This window comes from Hypanus sabinus, chromosome 12 (genome assembly GCF_030144855.1).
Source record: "Hypanus sabinus isolate sHypSab1 chromosome 12, sHypSab1.hap1, whole genome shotgun sequence".
Lineage (NCBI taxonomy): Eukaryota > Metazoa > Chordata > Chondrichthyes > Myliobatiformes > Dasyatidae > Hypanus > Hypanus sabinus.
Genome location: NC_082717.1, coordinates 77,919,648 through 77,947,019, shown reverse-complemented (window position 1 = coordinate 77,947,019; position 27,372 = coordinate 77,919,648). Strand labels below are relative to the sequence as shown.

General features: G+C 41.9%; 1 protein-coding gene across 1 annotated transcript in view; it reads right to left on the bottom strand.

Moving 5' to 3' along the window:
* Window positions 1–20,783, bottom strand: part of fermt1 (FERM domain containing kindlin 1) — a 79,529-nt gene extending 58,746 nt beyond the window's left edge. Inside the window, exons 1-3 of the mRNA XM_059985250.1 lie at window positions 20,648–20,783; window positions 6,341–6,514; window positions 4,412–4,483 (exon numbers count right to left, since the gene is read on the bottom strand). Of these exons, the coding sequence (XP_059841233.1) occupies window positions 4,412–4,483; window positions 6,341–6,514; window positions 20,648–20,711 (310 nt within the window). The 5' untranslated portion in view covers window positions 20,712–20,783. The remainder of the gene's footprint in view (window positions 1–4,411; window positions 4,484–6,340; window positions 6,515–20,647) is intronic.
* Window positions 20,784–27,372: the final 6,589 nt, after the last annotated feature.

The window sequence follows — 27,372 nt, the reverse complement described above, 5'->3', positions numbered from 1 at the left end:
CACTGGTTCCTTAAAGTTGTTATCGCCAGGGAATAAGCTCCCACTACCTATTAAATGCTCCCAATGGCGTGCACCCCAAATAGTCTCTGACACCAAGTCTAGCTCCAGGCCTTCACCTGTGGCTTAGCTACTAAGCCTGGTGGAACCATTTCTACTGACAGAAGAGGGCAAAAGTGGGTTACTGGTGTCTTAAAACAAGTTGCTTCAGGCAGATGGAGCTTGTCAGCCATCGTTGGCAGCTCATCTAGGAGAAGGGAAGCTCTGAAGTCAAACCTCTGCTGCCTTATGGCTTTGAGAGTAATCCCTGAGGAAAAAAAAAATCTGGAGCTGGAGTCCCTAAGGCAGTCCTACATTGAGCTCCATGCTGACTGGAAGCTTCTGCAATGCTGCTGGTACCAAACTGCATCCACCTCTGCTGTTCCTTTGGGCTCATCGGAAGCATGGGCAACAGCTTGTTCTCCATATTGTACTGCCCTGGCTTGCGTATCACATAGACAGCTAAGATGCAACCTCCATGGTCAACCCCAACCAATGGAGGGGCTCAGTATAGCAATACTTTGACCACTCTGCACTAAGCTGGACTTTGCTGAGATACAATGAAAAGCTTATCTGTGGATGTATCACAGGCACATTTCAGAAAAGCAGCATTCACAAGAATAAACATAAGTTATGCACAACGGATCTAGAGCTTTCCCAGCATATATGATGCATAAACACTTCTCGGGTTCCAGCTGGATACAGGTGTTAATATTAACTATTGCCATGAACTTCCTCCCCATACAGGTAAGTGAATAAAGATCTAGATCCAGCTGGAAGCCTGATAAGTTTGTGTGTCATGTACACTGGGAAAGCACTAGACCGTTTTTCTTGTCCCACTGCCAGGGAGGAACTTCACCGCAATATTTTTCAGTTAACACCAACACCTGTACCCAGCTGGAAGTCCAAGAAGAGTTTATGCATTAGTTATACACATTTTTTTCTAGAAAGAACTTAAGTAGAACAACACAAAAAGTTCACGTTAGTGTCAAGTGGTCTAAGTTGTCGTACTGAATTGTAGTGAATTGGGTTTTGCTAGTTGGTTCAAGAACACAAATACTGAAGGGAAGTAGATATGCTTGGAACTTGGTGGTGTGGGACTTCCTGCTTGACAGTTACTACAAAAGGATGGCTTGGCCCAGGTAGCAGGGATCTTTGATGATGGATGCTGCCTTCATCCTGTAGGTACTACAGATGGTGGGGAGGCACGTGCTCATGATGTATTGGGCAGAGTGCACTATATGCAATATAAGATATTTTTAAATTAGCAGAGAAAGCACACAAGCTCCCACATCTCCAGCTGGCCCTCTAATTTCAGTCTCTGAGGCTGTTATCTGGGCATTCTTCAATACAGTAAACCGACGAAAGGCATCTGGTCCAGATAATGTATCTGACCAAGCAGCAAAGACCAAATGGCTGGAGTTTATGGATATATTCAACCTCTTACTCCCACGTGCTTCAAAATGGCATCCATTTTACTGTGCCCAAGAAGAGCATGGTGACCTGCCTAAGTGACTACCATCCAGTAGTGCTTACATCAACTGTAATGAAATGCTCTAAGAGGTTGGTTATGGTGTGAATCAACTCCAATCTCACAATGATCTGAATCCATCCAATCTGCATATCACCACAACAGGTCAGCAGTGAATGTGATTTCTCCGGCTCTTCACTCTGCTCTGGTCCATCTGGGCAGCAGGAACTCATAAAGTGCCTTTAGAAAGTATTCACCCCCACCCCCCCCCCCCCCGGAAGTTTTCATGTTTTATTGTTTACACATTCAATCACAGTGGATTTAATTTGGCTTTTTTACTCCCACACTGATCAATAAACGAGGACTCTATGTGTCAAAGTCCTCTACTAAGTGATCTAAATTATTTACAAATTTATAAAACGCAAAATAATTGATGGCATCAGTATTCACCCCTGTTACCATGACAAACCAAATCAACACTGGTGCAGCCAATTGCTTTCAGAAGACACAGAATTAGTTAAATAGAGATCTGGTTCTGGAGACCTGTGTGCAGTCAAGGTGTTTCAACTAATAGTAGTGAAAATACAGCCATATGTGGAAGGTCCAACTGCTGGGGAGTCAGTATCTTGGCAAAAACTACACCAGAGTCACTCCAAGCAACTCCGTGAAAAGGTTATTAGAAAGCACAAGTCAGGAAATGAATAAAAGAAAATTTCCAAGACAATGAATATCCCTTGGAGTACAGTTAAGTCAATCATCAAGAAATGGAAAGATTATGGCACAGCTGTAGATCTGCCTAGAGCAGGCCTTCCTCAAAAACTGAGTGACCATGCAAGAAGGGGACTAGTGAGGGAGGCCACCAAGAGATCTGTGACAACTCTGGGGGAGTTACAAGCTTCAGTGGCTGAGATGGGAGAGACAGCGCACACAACAACCATTGTCCAGGTGCTTCCCCAGTCACAGCTTTATGGGCGCATGGCAAAGAGAAAGCTGCTGTTGGAAAAAAACTCATGAAATCTTAGCTAGAGTTTGACAGAAGGCATGTGGGAGACTCTGAAGTTAGCTGGAAGAAGGTTCTATATTCTGATAAAAACCAAAATTGAGCTTTTTGACCATCAGACTAAACACCATTTCAAGGAAATGTACAGGCAAAATACTGGGAAATCCTAGAGGAAAACCTGATGCAGTCTGTAAGAGAACTGCAGCTTGGGAGAAGATTTGTTACCCAGCAAGATATGGACCGCATCCATAAAGTCAAAACTACAGGAATGGCTTTAAAACAGCAAAGTTGATGTCCTGTAGTGGCCAAGTCAGGGTCCAGACCTCAATCCAATTGAGAATTTGTGGTTGGACTTGAAAAGGGCTGTTCATTCATGATCCCCATGCAATCTGACAATCTGCAGTTTTACAAAGAAAAATGGGGAAAAATTGCAGTGCCCAGATGTACAAAGCTGATAGAGACCTATCCACAGGAGGTTCATCTTGTTACAAACCCTCTTCCAAACTTATACAAATGCACTGTTGAAAGTATCCTGATTGTATGCATCATGGACTGGTACAGCAACTTGAATGATAGAAATTGGCAAAACTCCTCAACATCCAGGAGATGTGATCTTCTTCTCAGACGCCTGAAGCATCAAACCACCAGGTTCATGAACAGCTACTTCCCTTCAACCATTCAGTTCTTGAAATAATCGCCACAATCCTAATCACTACAGTTTAGCAACACTATGATTACTGTGCACTAGAATGGACTTTGCTTTTTTTCATCCTAATTATGTTCTTTCTTGCAAAAATTGTACATAATTTATGTTTTTCTTGTGAATGCTAATTATATGATACTATGAGCCCTTTTTAGAGTGAGAGAGCGTGAGTGAGAGCAATATTATTAAATTTATTGTTATGACTTGAGGGCTGCAATATGCCGAGATGAAGATGAGGCACTGTTTCACGAGCATATGTTGCATCAATAGAGCAAAGAATGAGTGAAAGTGGAACAAAGAATAAAAGGGACAAAACACTGGAAAGCTCAGGGTCACCAATTACTGCATAGAATCAGTGCTTAGGCTGTATAATATCAAAGTTCAAATGTGTTAAACACTAAATTAGCAATAATGAATAATTGTTGATATTACAAGATGCTAAAATTACAACACAGAAGATGCTCTTTTAATCTATTAATAGGAGGTCCAGTTGAAAATTTATTATTAGTATATGGTATTTGGTTCACTTGAAGCTGCATTACATCAGTTGTAATTCTGTAATATACAGATTGAACATTAGCATTCTGATGTCTCAGGAACTTATTGGAGCCATGATCTCAGATACAGTTGGAAGAAAATCTGCCTACCTTCTCTGGTTTGGCTTGTTGCTCCAGGTCAAGTAGTTGACACTTAATGTTAATGAAAAGGCTGGGAATAGGCAATAAATGACATCTGTGCAAAGACTTATTTATCCCATGAATAGACAAAAAAATGCCAATTCTCCTCATCATGATGGCTAAACTCAAACAGCTCTAGAGTACGAAAGATGAAAGGCACCTGTTTTTTATTTTAAGTGTGAAATTCTCCCCTACTGAAAGCTAACAGTTAAATTTGTGTTCTAAATTTAAGATCTGGCAATCAAGAATATGGGGCTAAAAACAGATTATGGCATTAAATTTGAGATTATCTGTCATCTCATATAGCAGGTATATGTAGCATACTGCCTATTTCTGTCCCTACAAAAATCCAATTTTCCAATTCTGCATACAAGCTTGATATTTTAGAATAAATGCAAGCATTACTTGGGCTTTAAAAAGAACCTTTTATTGTATCCAAGGGCATTGAATTCAAATGTCCAATATTCTGATATTCAATGTCTCTCACTGATCTAATGGTCCTGTACTGAAGTCTGTGAAAATACCCTTCAGCACATCGGAGAGACCATCACACTGAAGCAATCGAACAATATTATTTGAATCAAAAATAACAAGCCCTTTGGAAAAAAATGATGATTACACATTAAATTGAACATGTTTCTTAGCTTTAGACTATAACCCTTGTACTTCACAGCAAGATGGTTCTACTTGTTTAATTTTCAAGTATAACATGAACCCTGTCATTAGAGCTGCCTTGAAGACAACTTATTCTCCTTCGCTGGGTTTTTCTAAGATAATTCCTTGTGCATTTTGTCTATCTTACTCTGAAGAGCAACAATCATTTCTCCTTAAATATATTGAAAACAAAAATGGGGTGTCAGGGTGTCAAATATGGGGTTCTTTATCAATTCACCTTTGACTGACCTCCAAAATGAGCCTCTGCTCATATATTTTGTTTGTTATGTGCCATTTTGTTTGATGTGGGTGATCATGATCTTTCCATGACCTGGAGTGTTCTTGGCAAACTTTCCTGCAGAAGTGCCCTTCTGGGCAGTGTCTTTACAAAACGGGTGATCCTTTCCTCCACCAGACTGGCCAGATTGGTTGACAGCCAGTGACAATCATTTCGAAGAGACTTGCAAAAAACTTAACCTGGTGGATGAAATGGTCCTCTCCAAGGTCAACAGGCATGGTATCACCAGGCTGGAGAAGTTACCTTTTTCTGAAGCTGTTATCATTTTGTGGCAGAGGTAAGGATGAAGGGTGTGTTGAAATCCCTCTAGGTTAGTCCTGTCCTGCTGCCAACATTCTGATCAAAGAACACTGTAAGACCTGCATCCTTAAGTAGATACTAGTTTTTCACTCTACATGAATGATTAATAAGAAAATATTTCACCGTCAGTCACTGACAATTCTTCAGATACCTCTTAAAATCTAAGTGTCATTAGATAGTTGGTTGAGTTTTTAGAGTTTTGTTTCCTTATTATTGATTGCTCACAACAAGTTTGTAAAGGGGGACACAATGTGCACTCTTTGTAAATATGACCTTGATTAAGGTCCAAATTTTGTCAGTCCCTAGTTTCTCTTAAGCAGGTCACCGTGTGCTGCATTCTTGAAATTCAGCAGGGCTTAAGTCACCTTACTGCCATCAGTATGGATTTATTTATTGGATTTCTGTTTGTGCATCTGTACTTTAGTGTTAGTCTAAAACAGAATATCAGGAATGTAGCAAACTGTACGCTAAAGGGCTAAAAACCAACCCTATTTTACAAGTATTCACACATGTAAATGTAGTCTACAAGACCATGATTCTTTGCAACAAAGTGACCTGAACCACACTATCCTTACTGAGGGTCTCTGGACCCAGAATTATGAATTTGTACACCTTTTGGCCCTTCAGGTCAATGCTATCCATTATGCCTACCTCTCCTAATCCCACTTGACTGCATTAGTTCTATATCCCTCTACTTCCTCTCATTCTTCTTTTTAACTCAATTTTTTTTTTGAAATCCTAGTCTAATTGCTGGCCCATTTGAAATAATCTATGAGGATGGATTGCTGGAGTATTTGATATAGATGTTACAAAGGTGGAGAGGTGGTTTGTAAGGATTCAAAGATGCTAATGATAGTGTTTCATCCTTCATCAGAAGTTTGGCAATATCAAGAGTTTGGTTTTTATCCCTTCCACAATGATCCGATGAAAGGAATGAAAAGTTATAGGAACTGTATAGCTGAATTTTTAATATCTTTTTTTAACTGGCATGGGGAGATTGGGGAGTTGATGGAGCCTATCCCCAAGCATCGAACTGTCACTGAAACTTACTATTTAAATGACTATTTCAAAAAATTATTATACTAAGGGACTCTCAGAACAAAATTCATATAATGCATTGAAAATTAAATAGTGAATTTTTGTTTGTGTAATTTTACCAACCTGCAAGAGAGAAGAATATATAAAAGAAAAATTCACTTACAGATTTGTTCCACTAATTTAAGCATTACCCCTCCAACATGAAAGTCTCCTGTTACTCTCAGCTGAAACTCCAATGGTAAATCATCACTTGGCTGATCCACCTGAACATTAAGCTCCCATGAAGTGGTTCCATAATCATTAGATGATGTCATCTTGCCAGGACCCTGTTGCAGTTCTAGCAATGAAAAATAATGCAAAATGTTCAAACCGTGAGTTTTCACATAGCCTAATACTTAAAAGTAGTTTGCACTGTCTTGTTCAAAGTTTTTATTATAACCATTTTATTTTAATTTTCAGATTCAGATTATTGTCATTTATAAACCACAAATACAATGCAGTTAAAAAAATGAGACAATGTTCTCCGGAATGATATCACAAAGAAGCACAAAACAGACCACACAAGAAAAACCACATAACATTTGGTAATCCCCAATCCAGAGTCTGGAGAGGCTGCTGCGTATCGATATTGTGCTACCGTTTTAGCACGTTCCCCAGAAAGGAACTACAAACCCATCAGACAAAACTAAAGCTACAAGACCTACACAAAACCACATAGTTACATATAGTTATATTAACATATAGTTTCAACAGTGCAGACAATACCAAAATTGATAAAATATTAACTGACAAAGACCACATAATTATAACACATAGTTTCAACAGTGCAAAGCGATACCATAATCTGATAAAGAGCAGTCCATGCACGGTTTAAAAGAAAGTCTCAAAGTCCCAAAAGCCCATCATCTCACACAGACGGTAGAAGGAAGGAAAACTCTTCCTGCCATGAACCTCCAGCGCCGCAGCTTGTCGATACAGCACTCTGGGAGCTCCGACCACAGCCAACTCCGAGTCCGTCCGAAAACTTTGAGCTTCCGACCAGCCCTCCGACACCGAGCACAATCTCTGCCGAGCGCTTCGACCCCGGCACCGGCCGCCAAGCAAGAGGCAAAGCCGAGGATTCGGGGCCTTCCTCCCGGAGATTTCTCCGATCGCACAGTAGCAGCGGCAGCGAAACAGGCATTTCAAAAGTTCCACCAGATGCTCCTCCGTGCTTCACACGTCCGTCTCCATCAAATCAGGATTGTACACGGCCCCTACTTACAGATAACAGATATTCATTCCTGGAGTGGCCGCTGCGCGCTGCCTCACGCTGCCATCTTTAATTATAACTTACTTTAGAATCTTTATCTTAATTTACATTATTTCACTACTTTTTAATTATTTTTAAAGTTAAAGTAAATTCACTTATCAAAAAGATTTTTTTTGCAACTCAACGTCTTTGTTATAGACAGACATCTTGACTTTCATATGCAGTAACTGGTAATGAAGCAGAACTCCAGACTTTATCATAGTGCCAGATCTGCTAACCCCAAATTCAGTTTGTCACCAAAGCTGAATTTGAAGGTAACAATAGTACTGCTTTCTCTGGAATCCCAAACCCTATTCATAATCATAATTTATTATACCCTACACCTATAGTAACTGTGTTTCCTGTGTGTGTGAGAGAACATTAATTGAAAGATTGATAGGGCCGACCTGTACTTTGATGCCTATTAAACAGCCATTCTCTCAATCCCTGTGCTCATGCACATAGAATAATTCATTATGATCATTCTATGCCAAATTAACAGTTTCTGTGGGGGGGGGGTGGTAGAGAATCTTTTTAATCAGCATCTGACCCTTTGACCAATAAACATCTAATCAAATATGATGAAATCACTTTCTGTTCACTCCCACCTCACCATCCTGCACTATTAGGCCTTTCTTTAATGATTACTTATACGGTACCACTCGGAGGTGGGAAAGTACCTTAGCAATTATCGTTAACGGTTTAGAGTGCCAATGATCTGGTTCAGTTCCCCAGCTGTTATTAAGGAGTTTGTATGTTCTTCCCATGACTACAGGGGTTTCCTCCAGGTGCTATATTTTCCTTCCACATTCTAAGATCTACAAGCTAGGGTTACGAGTTGAGGGCATGCTATGTTGGCACCACTTGCAGGCTGCCCCAGCACATCCTCGAACAGTGTTGGTCATTGTCACAAACAATGCAGATGTTTCAATGAACACGTGACAAATAAAGCTAATCTTTTAAACTTTAATGTTTACCTCTATGCTGAGGTGAGAGAGTCGTGTCCCAGCAACCGTTCCACTTTGATGAAGCATCAAATAGGAGTGTGATGGAATACTCTCCAATTGTCTGGATCATTGCAACACCAACTCTCAGGGTGCTCAACACCAACCAGGATAAAGAAGCCCGCTTGATTGTTACCCCATCAAGCACATCAAACAGTCATTCTCTCTACCATCAATGCACACTGGCTGCGACATATACCAGTTACAAAATACATTGCATTTACTGACCTAGGCTACTCCTCTACACGTCCCGAACCAAGAGCCCCTATCATCAAGGACTACCGCAGTAGGTTCACAGGCATTCCAATTGCTCACTGCCATAACTTGAAAATTCATCTTTACTCCTCCATCATCATTAGCTCCAAACCCTGGAAATACTGTCCAACAGCAATATGCAAGTACCTTCTCCAGAAGAACTACAGTGATTCAAGAAGCAGCTCACACAAGAGCAATTATGGAAAGCAGTAGGTGCCAGCCCGACATACTGTGTCCAATCCCAAAACATGATTTTAAAAAGAAAGGTACAATAAGTGCAAAAAACCCATAATCTCTTGATTTCGATCTAAGAGTTCATGCATGAAGAATTGACATTTTTTCCTAGGATTTCTGCAATGCATTGACTTTGACTTTTCCCTGAGATTCAAGCATCTGTAGTGTTCAGCCCTATACTTTTTCACACTTGACATGACCCAACTCTTCTCTCATTAAGAATTAATGAGTGGCCAACTTCTCTGTACTAATTAATGATTGGAGGGGTGTGGTGGCCAAGTGGCAGAAGAACAGATCAGGTAGCCCCCGAGAGAGGGAGATCATGGCAAAAGTCGTATTACGTCTCACAGAGGAAGCATAGACATTAATTTGAATTTTTAAGACAAGCTGCTTGAAGAATCAAAATGAGCATAATAATTTGGAAGATGGTTTCAAGTCACTGGTCACATATTAAAGGCATGACAGGCTTGAATGGTTATAATCCCAGATTCTTCCAGGTTTAAAGATTTATGAAGCATGTATGCAATTGAGGAAACGGTGCACATGAAAAAGGAGTGCGCTAACATAAAATAGTACTGCATCCCTTTCCATAATAAGAAAGATTTTAATTTCCTTAGTCTTTAAATGACTTTGTTACACAGTCCTTCAGATTTGAGAGGGGTTTATGCTCATGACAAATCACATTTAATGATTTTGGATGCAAAATCTGAGTGATCAATTAGGATCACCCAGTTTCCTCTTCATTCTTGAGGTAACCAACTTCAGGTTTACCTGTGACTAGTATGTTGGACACATTGACGAATGGCGCAAGTTATGTGATGCTTTGTAATCCATGTGTTGCGGTGATCATGGATTTTTCACAGCAGTCATTTCAAGTCAGTATAACTCCCACTCCATAACCTTGTCTGAATAATTTGCACTTATTAGGTCATCTTGAGATACCTCTGAAAGATTATACGAGTAGATGGACAGAAGCCAGGATCCGCATCAGCATGCCTGGATGTGAAGCAAGCATGCAATGTCGAGGCTTTTTAAAGCACTGGTGAGACCCCACTTGGAGTATTGTGAGTTTATTTAAGAAAGGATGTGCTCATGTTGCCGTGAACACTGCCGGAGATGGAAGACCTTTATTGCTGCCCTAAATGCCAGTGGTGTTACAGGTAAAAGAGAGGTGACAGTGGAGATGGTTCACAGGAGGTTCACGAGAATGATTCCAGTAATGAAAGGGTTAATATATGTGGCTTTGGACCTTTACTCGCAGGAATTTAGAAGAATGGGGGAGGGGTATCTCATTGAAACCTACTGAATGTTGAAAGGCCTAGATAGAGTGGATATGGAGAAGATGGTGGTGGGGGAAGAAGTGTCTAGGATGAGAGAGCACAGCCTCAAAATAGAAATGAGGAATTTCTTTAGTCAGTGTGTGATGAATCTATGGAATTCATTGCCACAGGCAGATGTGGAGGCCAGGTCATTAAGTATATTTAAGGCAGAGGTTGATGGGTTCCTGATTAGTCAGGGCATGCAGGGTTACAGGAAGGAGGAGGAAAATGGGATTGAGAGGGAAATGCATCAACCATGATGAAATTGTGCAGCAGGCTCGATGGGCTGAATGCCCTAATTCTGCTTTGATGTTTTATGGTCCTACAGCCTGAATGGAGAGCTGGTGTCATTGTAAATTGCAACTGTTTATTAATTGATTTTGCATCTGTGATTAATTTTACAGACTCATTACTGGACATTGGGGGGGGCATTGCTTCCCCCCCCCCCCAAGAGGTACTCAAAGGTTCAAAGGTCGAATTTAATGTCCGAGAAATGTATACAATACACATCCTGAAATGCTTTTACTTCACAAACATCTGGCCATGAACTGAACAATACATACTTTTCAAAAGCATACTACTTGTGCACATCTAGGCAGCAAAATGCAACAATGCTCACCGACAAGAAGCAACTCCTAAGCTTTATGTACTTCAACTTTAAAAACTACATCCTTATTATGCTTAACTTCTTTCAAGATGTTGCCTTGCCACATCGCACCCATTTCCAGCATTAAAGTCTGCAAAGTTTCAGAACCTCAAGTTCAGATCCTTTCAACAAGCTCCCACCACTGACATCAATATTATCCGCCACCATTGTGGGGGTGAAGTGAGGTGATGGGTTTAAAAGAGTTCCATATTTCTTCTTCAAATACTCTGCTTAAAATGGAAATCTGAAATTAAAACACAAAAAAAACCCACTCCACTTGGAGTACTGAGCTCAGTTCTGGTCACCTCACTACAGGAAGGATGTGGAAACCATAGAAAGGGTGCAAAGGAGATTTACAAGGATGTTGCCTGGATTGGGGAGCATGTCTTATGAGAATAGGTTGAGTGAACTCGACCTTGTCTCCTTGGAGTGACAAAGGATGAGAGTTGACCTGATAGAGATGTATAAGATGAGAGGCATTGATCGTGTGGATAGTCAGAGGCTTTTTCCCAGGGCTGAAATGGTTGCTACAAGAGGACACAGGTTTAAGGTGTTGGGGAATAGGTACAGAGGAGATGTCAAGGTTAAGTTTTTTTACTCAGAGAGTGGTGAGTACGTGGAATGGACTGCCAGCAACGGTGGTGGAGCTGGATACGATAGGGTCTTTTAAGAGACATTTAGATGGGTACATGGAGCTTAGTAGAGGGCTATGGGTAAGCCTAGTAATTTCTAAGGTAGAGACATGTTCGGCACAAATTTGTGGGCTGAAAGACCTGTATTGTGCTGCAGGTTTTCTATGTTTCTATGTAAAAAAAAATGCTAAAGACACTCAACATGTCAGACAGCATCTGTTGAAAGAGAGGTAGCACTTCAGCTCCAAGACCCATTCTGACTTGATTCCCTTTCCTCAGAAGCAGCCTGATCTGTGAATGAAGCGCTTCCAGCATTTTATGCTTTCAACTCTACTGTGATTCCCTTTTTAAACCCAGGCTTGTGTCGCATGTGTAAAATACCTCACTCTGATTCACTTCAACTCTTTGAAAAACTACCTGTTCATAACGCTTGAAGGGTAGAACACAAAAAACAAGTCTGGAGATAAGACACTGCAAATGCTGGAATCCAGAGCAACACCAAATGCTGGAAGAACTCAGCGGGACATGCATAATCTGCAGTGGAAAATTTCAAATCAAGACTCATCTGGACTGAAACAAGGGAAACAGGGAAGGGTTAGAGCTGGAGATGGCAGGGAGTAGGTAGATCCAGGTAAGTGGGGAGGCATTTTAGGTTTACGTGATAAAGGGGTGATGATGGAATTTGATAGGAGACTAAGGTAGAGCACACACTAATGGGAGGGAGGTGGTTGAAGAACTGAGGTGGAGGGGAAAGGAATGTGGTGATAGGGGTTGTGTAGTTCAGTAAAAGGGAGAGAGGCAGAAAAGTAATAACATAAAATTAAGTCACCATCCCTTGATAACTCAATAAGGCAGAAGACTAGGCAAAGAACTAGATACTAATTTACAAAAGTCTGCTGTCCAAAAAAATGCAAACAGAGCCGTCCACAATGAGAGAATCTGGTTGTCCCACATTCCTAGTGATCAACTTGAAGGAAACCCGGCAATGTAAACTGAACTTTGATACCACCTGCCAAGCAATAATGCTAGCTTCTGAACAAGTGATTACATGTGGGGGACAAAACAACACTCAGTCCACAAAAATACTCCGCTCCTAAAATATTACAGAGTATTAAAAGGCGGGGAAAACAATGGCTCTATTGAACAGGCAAACACATGAAGGGCGTTCGCTGATAACGATTTGCGAGGAAGGGTCGATGAAAGCGAGGCGGCGATAGAACAAGAACATAAACGCGAGAGAAAACACAGATAGATGGGGGAGAAAAAGATAATATTCAGGACTATTCCAAGGCAGAAATGGTATTTCGTCCACAACAGGAAAGTGAGATCAAATCCTTCCTACAAAGTTGCAATAAAACCATAACAAAACCTCGCGGGTGGCGCGGGTGCTACTAAGGGGGGAGATCATCTCTGGCCGTTAGTGTCTCGTACTTGTCCGGCAGCCGTCCCTATCCTCCGCGTCCGTCACTCATTTTACAGCGAGAGAGACGCTGTTGTCTGTCTTCGGCTGAAGGTTACTGCTTTTGCACACTCGACAGGTAAACTCACCTTTGGAAGGTTGAGAAAGAGGAAAAAATCCCGCGACGTTCAGTTAAAACATTCCTTCGGGTGAATTTGGGGGGGGAAATAGAGGCAATACTGTCCCGTTTCCAGTCAGAGTTGCATTCTGACCTACCACCAGCACTACAGCCGTCGCCAAAGTTCAAGATAAAATGCAAGGTGAAGGGTAAGATTTCAAACAATTCCCCTCAAGGCAGAGATTTTCACTTCCTGCCAGCCAAGTAATGCTTTATTCAGATCCCGGAACTTCTTTTAATTTATTGCCGAACTGCAGACTGATGTGGAGGTTAACAGTTCCCTTGCCCTGATTTAATACCAAGTTAATTCTCAACCCCACATGCTCTGTATCTGGCGCTGGGAATTTTTAGGGTCAAGCTTTCCACCTTGACGAGCAGCTACAGGGAGTCGCGGGGACACCCACTGTAAGCAAAACCTTCCAAGCAGGACTGGACAACGTAATAAAATAGAATCAAACCCTTACAGCGACCACATGACAGAATACGTTCCTCATTAAATCATTAGCACTAAACATGTGAATATTTACCTGAACAAGTGGGGTTAAATTGAAATTAATCTTATATTTGCAATTAACCCATTAGACTCGATTTACCTCACTTAAAACCAATACCTCATCCACAAGCGGAGAACCGACCTCACCTGCCCTCCCCGTCCCAAATTTCCGCGGAAGCACCCAAAAAGTTCTGTTTGACGGTAAATTCAGGGGCGGGATTTCGCCAGGGGCAAATCTGTAATTGATTGTTGTCAATTTTTAATATTGTCTGACAATAAAAGTCTTAAACGTCTTTAAAAGTCTTAAAATGTATATACTTAAAATGGAGAGATAATTTGAAAATAAAGAAACTACAAAACAATTAAACATGATTCAAGGAATGTAAGAGATTCCATCTTGAACCAAGGTTTATCTCACCTGTACAAACAACTCGCTCTTTGGCTCAACTCAGCTATTTGAAAAATGACTGCTTTTTCAGTTTGAAAGGCTGAACACAAAGACAAGAGACTGCAGCTACTGGAAATCTGGAGCACCGCACAAAAAGAGCTGCAGGAATTTAGCAAGTCAGGCAACACCTATGGAAGGCAGGGAACGGCCAATGTTTCTGCCAGAGACCCTTCATCAGGACAGAAGGGAAAAGCCAGAATAATAGGGTGGAGGGAGGGGGAGGAGGCAGGTGGTATATGAATCCTAGGTGTTGGGAGATCCAAGTGAGGTAACCTTGCCACCCAAAGTTTTGCCCCAAAATATGCATTTAAATCAATTAGGATTTGTATCCTGTGCCAGTTCCCAAGAAATTAATTGCCCAGCATAAGACCAGGGATTCCCAGCCAGCACTGTAGCTGGATACTGTGTAGAGTTTAGTGATGGAGTGGGTTTGTACAGTTAGAGATACATCATGCCCTTGCTACCAAAGAAGTACTCTTTATTTTAACCCTTAATCTTGGATTGAAGCACTAATCTAGCACATAGAACACTACAGCACAGTACAGGCCCTTCAGCCAACGATGAACCTTTTAACCTTCTCGAAGATCACTTTCAAGATTGGTCCTCTGGGAGACCTTCTACGCACGTAGCTAAAGGAAGATCTTAAATTGATTTTTATTTGCAATGGTATATATTTGGGAGGTGGACACAGAGTTTATGGAAGTAAGGCAAAGTAGCAGTGAGGTCATGGACCCTATCCAGATTACAGAGGATGAGGTGTTTGTTGTTTTGAGGCATATTAGGGTGGATAGATTCCCAGGGCCTGACAAGGTGTTCCTTGGACCCTGTGGGAGTCTAGTGCAGAAATTGCAGCAGCTCTGAATGGATATTTATAATGTCCTCAGGCACAGGTGAGGTGCTGGAGGACTGGAAGACAGCTAATAGAAACATAGAAACCCTGCAGCACAGTACAGGCCCTTCGGCCCACAAAGCTGTGCCGAACATGTCCTTACTTTGGAACTACCTAGGCTTACCCATAGCCCTTTATTTTTCTAAGCTCCATGCATCCATCCAGAAGTCTCTTAAAAGACCCTATCGTATCCACCTCCACCACCACTGCTGGCAGCCCATTACACGCAATCACCACTCTCTGCATTAAAAAAAACTTATCCCTGACATCTTCTCTGTACATTTGTACCAAGCACAAAACTATGCCCTCTCATGCTAGCCATTTCAGCCCTGGGGAAAAGCCTCTGACTGTCCACACGATCAATGCCTCTCATTATCTTATACACTTCTATCAGGTCACCTCTAGTCCTCCGTCGCTCGAAGGAGAAAAGGCCGAGTTCACTCAACCTATTTTCATAAGGCATGCTCCCCAATCCAGGCAACATCCTTGTAAATCTCCTCTGCGCGCTTTCTATGGTTTCCTGAGTGAGGCGACCAGAATTGAGCGCAGTACACCAAGTGGGTTCTGGCCAGGTTCCTATATAGCTGCAACATTACCTTTTGGCTCTTAACCTCAATCCCACAATTGATGAAGGCCAATGCACCATATGCTATATTCTGCTATCATATTTGACCTACCAAAATGAACTACCTCACACTTATCTGGGTTAAGTGTGCCACTTCTCAGCCCAGTTTTGCATCCTATCAATGTCCCGCTATAACCTCTGACAGCCCTCCACACTATACACAACACTGACGACCTTTGTATCATCAGCAAAGTTGCCAACCCATCCCTCTGCTTCCTCATCCAGGTCATATATAAAAATCACAAAGAGTAGGGGTCCCAGAATAGATCCCTAAGGCACACCACTGGTCACTGGCCTCCATGCAGATATGACCCGTCTACAACCACTCTTTGCCTTCTGTGGCAAGCCAGTTCTGGATCCACAAAGCAATTTCTCCATGGATCCCATGCCTCCTTACTTTTTCAATAAGGCTTGCATGGGGTACCTTATCAAATGCCTTGCTAAAATCCATATACACTACATCTACCACTCTACCCTCATCAATGTGTTTAGTCACATCCTCAAAAAACTCAATCACGCTCGTAAGGTATGACCTGCCTTTGACAAAACCATGCTGACTATTCCTAATCATATTATGCCTCTCCAAATGTTCATAAATCCTGCCTCTCAGGATCTTTTCCATCAACTTACTAACCACTGAAATAAGACTCACTGGTCTATAATTTCCTGGGCCATCCCTACTCCCTTTCTTAAATAAGGGAACAACATCCGCAACTGTCAAGTCAAATTTGAGTTTCTAGAATGCATTGGGACCTAGACGCAAAAGAAAATAAAATTTAAAAGTAATAGCAAGAATCCACTGATAGACCGGATGGAACCCGCGGCCTGAGTGCGGCTTCTACCCGGAACATTTGGAGGGGTGGGGGGCCGCAGCGTCACAGCGGCAGTCCGGGAGCACCATTGGAATCTGCAGTAAGATGCTGAACTTTAAGTAACTTTAGAGACTGTTTCATGGAAAAGAGCACTGCTGTCACTGCGTTTGGGTTAGTCCGAGCTTCGTCACGGGGATCATCGCACGCAGGCGCTTCTCGGAAATGGTGCAGAGTTTAAGAAGAGCTCATGAACCTTCGGGAGGGTTTGCCAGTTTGAGAACATTATGGTTGGAGACCATAACGGTCCATTAGAGAAACAGAGACTGTGCAGGTCGGTATTTGTCTACAAAGTCCCAGAGGCAGCCAGTTTTTTCACCTTATGACTAATGACTGATTACTTCTGACTAATAACTAGTGACTTATTACTAATGACTAATGACGGAACTAACAGAACCATCAAACTGCGGCACTTGCGAAAAATAAAAGGAGGGAAAAAGGAAAAGTTGTTTGGTCATTGAGAGGAATCTGGTTAAAAAACCTTCGGGTAGGTGCATTCAATCTCTTTCAAGTGAAGAACAAGAGCTTGACAGCAACCCTCCAATCCTCTGGAATCTCTCCCATCTTCATTGACGATGCAAAGATCATCGCCAGAGGCTCAGCAAGCTCCTTCCTCGCTTCCCACCATAGCCTGGGCTACATCCCGTCCGGTCCCAATGACTTATCCAACTTGAAGCACTCCAGCACATCCTCTTCCTTAATATCTACATGCTCAAACTTTTCAGTCCTCTGCAAGTTATCCCTACAATCGCCAAGATCCTTTTCTGTAGTGAATACTGAAGCAAAGTATTCATTAAGTGGCTCTGCCATCTCCTCCGGTTCCATACACACTTTTTCACTGTCACACTTGATTGGTCCTTTTCTCTCACATCTTATCCTCTTGCTCTTCACATACTTGTAGAATGCCTTGGCATTTTCCTTAATCCTTTCACCAAGGCCTTCTCATGGCTCCTTCTGGCTCTCCTAATTTCATTCTTAATCTCTTTCCTGCTAGTCTTGTAACCTTTTAGATCTCTATCATACCTAGTTTTTTGAATCTTTCATAAGCTCTTCTTTTCTTCTTGACTAGATTTACAACAGCCTTTGTACACCACGGTTCCTGTACCCTACCATCTTTTGCCTGTCTCATTGGGATGTATCTGCACAGAACCCCACACAAATATCCCCTGAACATTTGCCTCATTTCTTCTGTATGTTTCCCTGAGAACATCGGTTTCTAATTTATGCTTCCAAGTTCCTGCCTCATATTTCCCCTTACTCCAATTAAACGTTTCTCTAACTTACCTGTTCCTATCCCTCTCGAATGCTATGGTAAAGGAAATATAACTGTGATCACTATCTCCAAAATGCTCTCCCACTGAAAGATAAGGTTGAATAGGTTAGAATATATTTCCTAGAGTGTAGAAGATTGAGTGGGCATTTGATAGAGGTATTCCAAATTATGAAGGGTAAAGATAGATTCAATGCAAGCAGGCTTTTTCCACTGCAAGATAGAATCAGAGGTCATGGGTTAAGGGTGAAAGGTGAAATCTTTAAGGGAAACATGCGGGGAACCATTTCACTCAGAGGGACGTGTGAGTGTAGAATGAACTGCAGTGATGGATGTGGGATCGATTTTAATATTTAAGAGAAATTTGGATAGACACACAGATGGGAAGGGTATGGAGGGCTGTGCTCTGGGTCCAGGTCGATGGGACTAGGCAGATTACTAGTTCATCACAAACTATACTGGGCAAAATGCCTGTTTTTGTGCTGTATTCTATGACTGTGATTATATCTATCTAACCCTTACCTCCTGCATAGCCCTCCATTTTTCTATCTTTCATGTTTCAAATCATCTAGACCTGTATTAAGGCTGTGAGACTTCCTGCCTCCACCACTCCTCCAGCAACACCTTCCTGATTTCAACTAGCTTTTGAGTAAAAAAAAATAACATTCCTCTGATCCCCTCTAAACCTCACCTTTGCCTAAGTCTCTGCTGTGTATCTATCCCAGTCATAATTTTTTAATGCTTGTCTACCTTTGGATTTGGACAAGTAAATCTCCCAGTAGGCCTAATAAAATTATTACATTTTAAGCACGAGTGTTTAAGCATAACTGAGACTTGTGCATGAGCAATGTAACCACTTAACCATAATGCAGTAGAAATGCCACCTCACAAGTCCAGTAATTCTGGATCAGTCCTGACCTTGGGTAATGAAGGAATTTGTTGAATGCCTACAAGAAGGCTTTTTAGAGCAGCTTATGTTTGAGCCTACTCAGGGAAAGGTTATCTTAGATTGGGTGTTGTGAAATAACACAGATATTATTAGGGAGCTTAATGTAAAGGAACCCTTAGGAGGCAGTGATCACAATTTGCAGGATAGCCCAAACCTCCTGGCATGATTTTAAAAGAAGACAAGTTTGAGTTTAAAAAAATACCAACTTTTTGCTGCTGTACTGGGGTTGGTAATGTATTTTGTAGCTAATCTTTGCTTTACCTGCCCTTGGAATGTTTAAGGTTGAAATTATTGAAAGCATTTTGTGCTAATATTAACCCCAGATATAACTGTACTTATGGAGCTTAATGGAAGACTGTAGAGTTAAGTTTAATGTTTATCAAATTGAGATTGACATACACTATTATTGATCAGAAATCAAATATATTTTAAAAGCATGAAATGGTGCAGTACTGACTACAGATGATTTACCAACTTTGAGACTAGTAGTGGCACATTGTCTTTCTTCTTTCCATAAAGTTGGAATCTCTCGTGTGAGGTTTTTATCTTTAAAAAAAATTGCTCTACTTGAATTATCTTTTATTGTACTTGGATTATCTTTTAGGGGTGGGGCCAGTACGATATTAATAACATTCACCCTGTCCTTGTAAGTGGGTGGGGGGGTTTATATTAATTCTGCAATTGCGTAGTAGAGAATATGAAGAAAAGAATTGGGCAATTTAAAGGAGCTCAAACTGGATTCTAATCAAGTTAAGATTTTTCTAATACCAGTTTTGCCACACCAAATAATTGTTGTCCACAATTAATGTGAATTGTTTGTCGGTCAAGGAAGCATAATGATTAGACCCAGAAGTTATATTACTTAGCAGATACAATTTTTTGCAATAGATCAAAATGGGAATTTGCTTTTCACACATCTATATGCACGGTGCGTCTGCACTGACAGGATGCTAGATGTGCGCAGTGACAACAGTCAATTTACAATGCATACTTGACATTCCTGCTGCTGAAATCCTGAAGCATAAGTGAAAGAGCATGAACCCAAGTTGGAAATCTAGAATTAACAATAGAAAGAAGGCCATTGTATCTTCTCCAGTCAATTGAGGGATGAGATATAAGTGTATTTTGTAGGTAAGGCCTTCTATTTTAATTTGTGCTAGAGTGAGAGTGATGTGACCTTGACACTATCACCAGAGATTGTGGTACTTCATGTGATGGGTGTAAGGGTAACCAAATAGCTGGCTACTTCTGGCAGCAGTTCCCTTCAAAATCCATTGACATGGCAGAACTCAGAGCAGGTAACTTTGTTCTTCACATGCAGTCCCTGAAGAACATTTGAGAAAGGAGAGTAAAATCTAATGTAACAGCAGGTCCTGAACTGCAATAGTTTTGTTATTGGGACAGGGTCCATCTCAACTGAACTCAGATCTGGCTTTTCAGCTGTAATAGCAAAACAGGCAACATTTGTGGAGACAGAAGGAAGTAATGTTGGAAGGCACTTTTATTCTGAAAGAATGGGTGTAAGTTTGGTTGATGATAATTAATCCTAGCAATTAATTTTAAATCTAAGATTAAATTTTTTTTAAACCAAAAGCTAATTAGACAAATTTGGGCACATTGACACATTGAGAGGGCATACAGGTGCAAGGATCCAAATGACCCATTTTATTTCCTCTTGGTGTTGGATATGATAAATGTATGAAACTTGTTAATCAATTGTTCAACCCTGGTGTGATACAGCTTTCACAGCACCAGATCATGGAGTACTTCTATGTCTAAGGAAATAGGAATGGATTCAAAGTGTGTAATTATCATTGAATATTATTCCTTCTGCCTGATAATGTGAAGATTTTTAATAAATAGCTAGAACTAGCTGTATGTGTTAAAATAGTTGTTCTGCTGCACTTTCTTTACCACCATCCCAGTAGAGTATGCCTCATACTCACCATTTTCTGTGTAAAGAACTTACCTTTGATATCTCCTCGGTACTTTCCTCCAATTGCCTTGAAATTATGCTCCCTTGTATTTGTCATCTCTGCCCTGAGAAAATGTTCTGGCTGTCCACTCTATCCATGCCTCCTCTATCACCTCGTACACCTCTATCAAGTCAGCTCTCATCCACCTATAGGCAAGTAAGGCCTTCTACTTCCTTATTATTGAGCCCTTCCCTCTTGTTAGATATTTAACTAGCCAACTTTATAACCAGGGTGTGGCAAGTGTACAGAGCTATTGTGTGCTGGTTCTCTGCTCTTTTTACTGCTTGCTGCATCCACTTACTTAACTTTCAAATCTTGCTCTGTACAGTAAGCTAATTTACTACTTTATTTTCAGGTACAATGGTGCTCTCCCAAGCATGACAATGCTTGAAGAAGGAAAAGGTTCTTCTAGGCAATACAATGCTTGATGGAAACTACAGTGCTTGGAGTTCAGAGACTGCAGGGGAATTAAAATTATGCTGCCATTGAGGGTCCACACTTTCCAATGTATAATCAGTTTTTGGATCTCTCCTTAATGTATCTGATTCAGCAGAGTGTTAGTGCACTGTAACTAAATGGAAGGCATGCTCAATGCCAAGGCAAGACCATCTCCACAAAGGCCACCTGGCTATTATCATCGATGCTGTCGTGGACAGATGGATTTATGACAGGTATATTAGAGAGAAAAGGATTGTGGGTTTCCCCTTGTGTTAGTAATTTTACCACCCATTCCAGTCATACTTTGGCAGCTGGGCCTGGCGGTATGGTAGCATAGTACTGACAGTATCAGTGACCCGGGTTCAATTCCTGCCGCAGTATGTATGCTCTCCCACAGTCCAAAGAAATACTGGTTGGTAGATTTACTTGTTATAGTAAATTGTCCCGTGATTAGTCTAGGGTTAAATTAGGGGATTGCTGGGCTGCACAGCCTGAAGAGCCAGGAGGTGCCATTCCACGATGTACCACAATAAGCAAATAAATAATGGGATTTACTCTTTTAAAGGAAATGACGCCTCAGCCAGCAATGCAAATAAATATGTTAATGTTGGAGAGAATAGAACCTTGACTATGGTGTATGTTGCACAAGTTAAGCCTGCTGCCTTGTTCTGGCTGAGAGGACATTCTTGGGTATTATTGCACTGGCAACCATCTAGGCAAATAGAGAAAATTTCATGGTTTCAACTGCATGAGTAGGCTTTTGCCAGATGGTGAAGGCTAGCTTAACCATAGGGCAAAGATGATCTGTGCAAAAAGTAGTCCAAGTAGGAAGAGAGGCCTCCATAAGGTAGCTTGGTAGCATAGTGGTTAGTGCATGAGACGACCGATTGGGCTTCAATTCCTACCACTTCCCGTAAGGAGTTTGTACGCTCTCCCCGTGATTGCATGGGTTTCCTCCAGGCACTCCAGTTTCCTCCCTCATTCCAGAGTCTTATGGTCAGGGTTATTTAGGATTAGTAAGTTGTGGGCATGCTCTGCTGGTGGCAGAAGCACAGCAACACTTGCAGACTGCCCAGCACAATCCTTGCTGATTTGATTTGACACCACTGACACATCTCACTGTTTGTTTTAATGTACATGTGACAAATAAAGCTCATCTTTAATCTTTAAAATATTTCTGGTTTTCCACTCTCAAGGTAAGTTACTTCACTTTGCGTGGGTGAGGAGCGGTCTGACATGAACTGCTGACCTAGATGCTTCCCTCTTGCCCACAATGTAAGGACAATTCTGAGTACCTCCCCTCCCCCTGTCCAGTGGACCAACCACAACTGAGACCTGGGGTGAACTTACAACTGAGAATTATGTGCCATCTTGAGAGGGAACTGTGCTACCCAAGTGTTGACGTGAATAGTTAGCTTTAAGTGTAAAACGGAAGACATTGGAATGACCATTGCAGCATTCATTGTGATAGAACAAATCAGGTCATATCAAGTCCTGACTGACAGCTGAGGTGCGCTGCACTTTGCAGTGCCTCAGCTAAGTGGGATATGACTTTAGAAGACGTGTACACTGGCAAAACTACTGCCTCACAGAGCCAGAGATCCTGATTCAATCCTGACTTCAGGTCATGTCTGGGTAGAGTTTGCACATTCTAGTTTCCTCTGGGTGCTCCAGTTTCCCTTCTCATCTCAAGGATGTGTGGGTTGTAAATTGCGCCCTGGGTGTAGTAGAATCTAGAGGTCGTTCACGAGAACGTGGAGAGAATTAAAAGACCAAGGAAGCCCTGTGCAAGCTCAGTCAACGACATCTGTGTTTTTCTGGTTTAAGATGGCACGTGAATCTCAGCAACAAAACAAGGAAAATAACTAAATACTTTGTTAATCATTATCTTACCAGCAAATGAGCTCGCATGGTGCTTCATTGGAAAAACATAAGCAGCCATAGGCAAAATTTAGTGTGGCCATTGGGGTGGAGGGTTAAAGTGATGGGTGACTGGAAACTCTGACAACTAAGAGTTTTCCCCCAGTGTAGAGAAGACCAAACAAAGTGGAAGTGCAAGTAAATTATTGCCTGGCCTGGAAGGAGTGTCTGTACCACTGAACTGTGAAACAGGAAAGGCTAAAAGGGCAGTTAGTAAATCTCCAGTGGTGACCATGGGAGTGCGGAGAAAGGGAAGTAGATACTCATGTAGATAGAAATGCCAAAAAAATCGATCTCAGACTTCTGGTAATTCCCCCTACCCCTGTGGTGAACTACATATACCTGACTGGACACGCCCCCTGCTGACTGCTCCTGTGGCTCCTCCCACAGACCCCTGTATAAAGGCGATTGGAGGCACTGCTCCTCTCTCAGTCTCCAGGATGTGGTGTGATGGTCTCTTGCTGCTGATAGTGCTCTCTCTTCCAGCTAATAAAAGTCTATCTCTCGCCTCATGTCTCCGTGAGTTATTGATGGTGCATCACCCCCCTCCTTCACCATTCCCCATTCCCGATTCCCTCCCACTGGTGATCCTCCCCCTTCCTTTTCTTCCATGGTCTCCTACCCTCTTCGATTCAATTTCCCCCCTCTCCAGCCCTTTATCTCTTTCACCAATCAACCTCCCAGCTCTTTACTTCACCCCTGCCCCGCTCCCAGTTTTATCTACCACCTACCACCTTGTATTTTTTCCTCCCTTCCCCTCACTGTCTTACTCTGACTTCGCACCTTCTTTTGCCCCAGTCCTGATGAAGGGTCTTGGCCCCAAAACGTCAACTCTTTACTCCTTTTCATAGATGCTGCTTGGCTTGCTGAGTTGCTCCAGCATTTTGTGTGTGTTAAGTAGAAAAATGAGACCAATAAAGGGAAGTTAGTAAGAAATTAAAAAAATAAGCAGGTGAGGAGAAAGTCAGAAAAATGCAGCACAAGAAAGGGAAAATAAATGGGAAATAAATGTGACAAGGAGAGGAAAAGACTTGTTTTGTAAAATCGTGCCAAGCAGAACATTAATCTTTTGGATATGAGAATCCAGATTAATCCTTGCCCTGGGCTGATAGGGAATTGTTGCTGACTGGAAACAAAGAAGTGGGTAGGTGACACTTTCAAAGTAAAACATGTATACAAGGGATGGTGTGGTTCAGATGTTACTTATCCAAGTGAAGATGAACTGATCTCCAAAAGTCATATAGTTAAAGATGAAACATTCTTTTTGACATTTAAAGCAAGACTTGTGTATTATTTTTGTTTTGTACAATTTTAGAGTGGCAAAAAAAGGAAAAGAGCACCACGCAAAAGTTTGGGCACCCCAAAAGATTTGAGCTCTCAGATAATTTTTACCAAGGTCTCAGACCTTAATTAGTTTGTTAGGGCTATGGCTTGTTCACAGTCATCATTAGGAAAGGCCAGGTGATGCAAAGCTTTATAAATACCTTGACTCCTCAAACCTTGATCCAACAATCAGCAGCCATGGGCTCCTCTAAGCAGTTGCCTAGCACCCTGAAAATTAAAATAAATGATGTCCTCAAAGCAGGAGAAGGCTATAAGAAGATAGCAAAGTGTTTTCATAGAAACATAGAAAACCTACAGCGCAATTCAGGCCCTTCGGCCCACGACGTTGTGCCGAACATGTCCCTACTTCAGAAATTACTAGGCTTACCTATAGTCCTCTATCTTACTAAGCTCCATTTACCTATCTAAAAGTCTCTTAAAAGACCCTTTCGTATCCGCCTCCACCACCGTTGCTGGCAGCCCATTCCACGCACTCACCACTCTCTGAGTAAAAAACTTACCCCTGACATCTCCTCTGTACCTACTCCCCAGCATCTTAAACCTGTGTCCTCTTGTGGCAACCATTTCAGCCCTGGGAAAAAGCCTCTGACTATCCACACGATCAATGCTTCTCATCATCTTGTACACCTCTATCAGATCACCTCTCATCCTCTTTTGCTCCAAGGAGAAAAGGCCAAGTTCACTCAACCTGTTCTCATAAGGCATGCTCCCCAATCCAGGCAACATCCTTGTAAATCTCCTCTGCACCCTTTCTATGGTTGCCACATCCTTCCTGTAGTGAGGTGACCAGAACTGAGCACAATACTCCAAGTGGGGTCCGACCAGAGTCCTATATAGCTGCAACATTACCTCTCGGCTCCTAAATTCAATTCCATGATTGATGAAGGCCAATACACCGTACGCCTTCTTAACCACAGAGTCAACCTACGCAGCTGCTTTAAGCATCTTATGGACTCGGACCCCAAGATCCCTCTGATCATCCACACAGCCAAGAGTCTTACCATTAATGCTGTATTCTGCCATCATATTTAACCTACCAAAATGAACCACTTCACACTTATCTGGGTTGAACTCCATCTACCACTTCTCAGCCCAGATTTGCATCCTATCAATGTCCCGTTGTAACCTCTGACAGCCCTCCACACTATCCACAACACCTCCAACTTTTGTGTCATCAGCAAACTTACGAACTCATCCCTCCACTTCCTTATCCAGGTCATTTATAAAAATCAGAAAGAGTAAGGATCCAAGAACAGATCCCTGAGGCACTCCGCTGGAGACCGACCTCCATGCAGAATATGACCCGTCTACAACCACTCTTTGCTTTCTGTGGGAAAGCCATTTCTGGATCCATAAAGCAATATCCCCTTGGATCCCATGCCTCCTCACTTTCTCAATAAGCCTTGCATCGAGAGCTTTATCAAATACCTTGCTGAAATCCATATACACTATATCTAGCAAACACGAGGAAACCTGCAGATGCTGGAAATTCAAACAACAACACACACAAAATGCTGGTAGAGCACAGCAGACCAGGTAGAATCAATAGGGAAAAGGATCCTGACGAAGGGTCTCGGCCCAAAACGTCGTCAGCGCTTCTCCCTATTGATGCTGCCTGGCCTGCTGTGTTCTACCAGCATTTTGTGTGTGTTGTTACACTATATCTACTGCTCTTCCTTCATCAATGTGTTTAGTCACATCCTCAAAAAATTCAATCAGGCTCGTAAAGCACGGCCTGCCCTTGACAAAGCCATGCTGACTACTCCTAATCATATTATACCTCTCTAAATGTTCATAAATCCTGCCGCTCAGGATCTTCTCTATCAACTTACCAACCACTGAGATAAGACTCACTGGTCTATAATTTCCTGGGCTATCTCTTCTCCCTTTCTTGGATAAAGGAACAACATCTGCAACCCTCCAATCCTCCAGAACCTCTCCCATCTCTATTGATGATGCAAAGATCATCGCCAGAGGCTCAGCAATCTCCTCCCTTGCCTCCCACAGTAGCCTGGGTTACATTTCGTTTGGTCCCAACGACTTAACAACTTGCTGCTTTCCAAAAACTCCAGCAAATCCTCTTCCTTAGTATCTTCATGCTCAAGTTTTTCAGTCTGCTGCTAGTTATCACTACAGTTACTGAGACCCTTTTCCATAGTACTGAAGTGAAGTATTCATTAAGTACCTTTGCTATTTCCTCCAGTTCCATACACACTTTTCCACTGTCACACTTGATAGGTCTTATTCTTTCACGTCTTATCCTCTTGCTCTTCACATACTTGTAGAATGCCTTGGGGTTTTCCTTAATTCTGCCCGCCAAGGCCTTCTCATCGTCCCTTCTGGTTCTCCTAATTTCCTACTTAAGCTCATTCCTAGTAGCCTTATAATCTTCTAGATCTCTAACATTACCTAGCTCTCTGAACCTTTCGTAAGCTTTTCTTCTTGATGAAATTTATTACAGCCTTTGTACACCATGGTTCCTGTACTCTACCATAACTTCCCTGTCTCATTGGAATGTACCTATAAATTGGAACGTACCTATACAGAACTTTACACAAGGATCCCCTGAATGTTTGCCACATTTCTTTCATGCTTTTCCCTGAGAACATCTGTTTCCAATTTAAGCCTCCAATTTCCTGCCTGATAGCCTCATAATTCCCCTTACTCCCATTAAACACTTTTCTAACTTGTCTGTTCCTATCTCTCTCCAATGCTGTTGTAAAGGAGATAGAATTTTGATCACTATCTCCAAAATGGTCTGCCACTGAGAGATCTGACACCTGACCAGGTTCATTTCCCAATACCAAATCAAGTACACCCTCTCCTCTTGTAGGCTTATCTACACATTGTGTTGAGAAACCTTCCTGAACACACCTAACAAACTCCACCCCATCTGAACCCCTTGCTCTAGATGCCAATTGATATTCGGGAAATGAAAATCTCCCATCATGACAACGCTGTTATTATTACACCTTTCCAGGATCTGTTTCCCGATCTGCTCCTTGATATTCCTGTT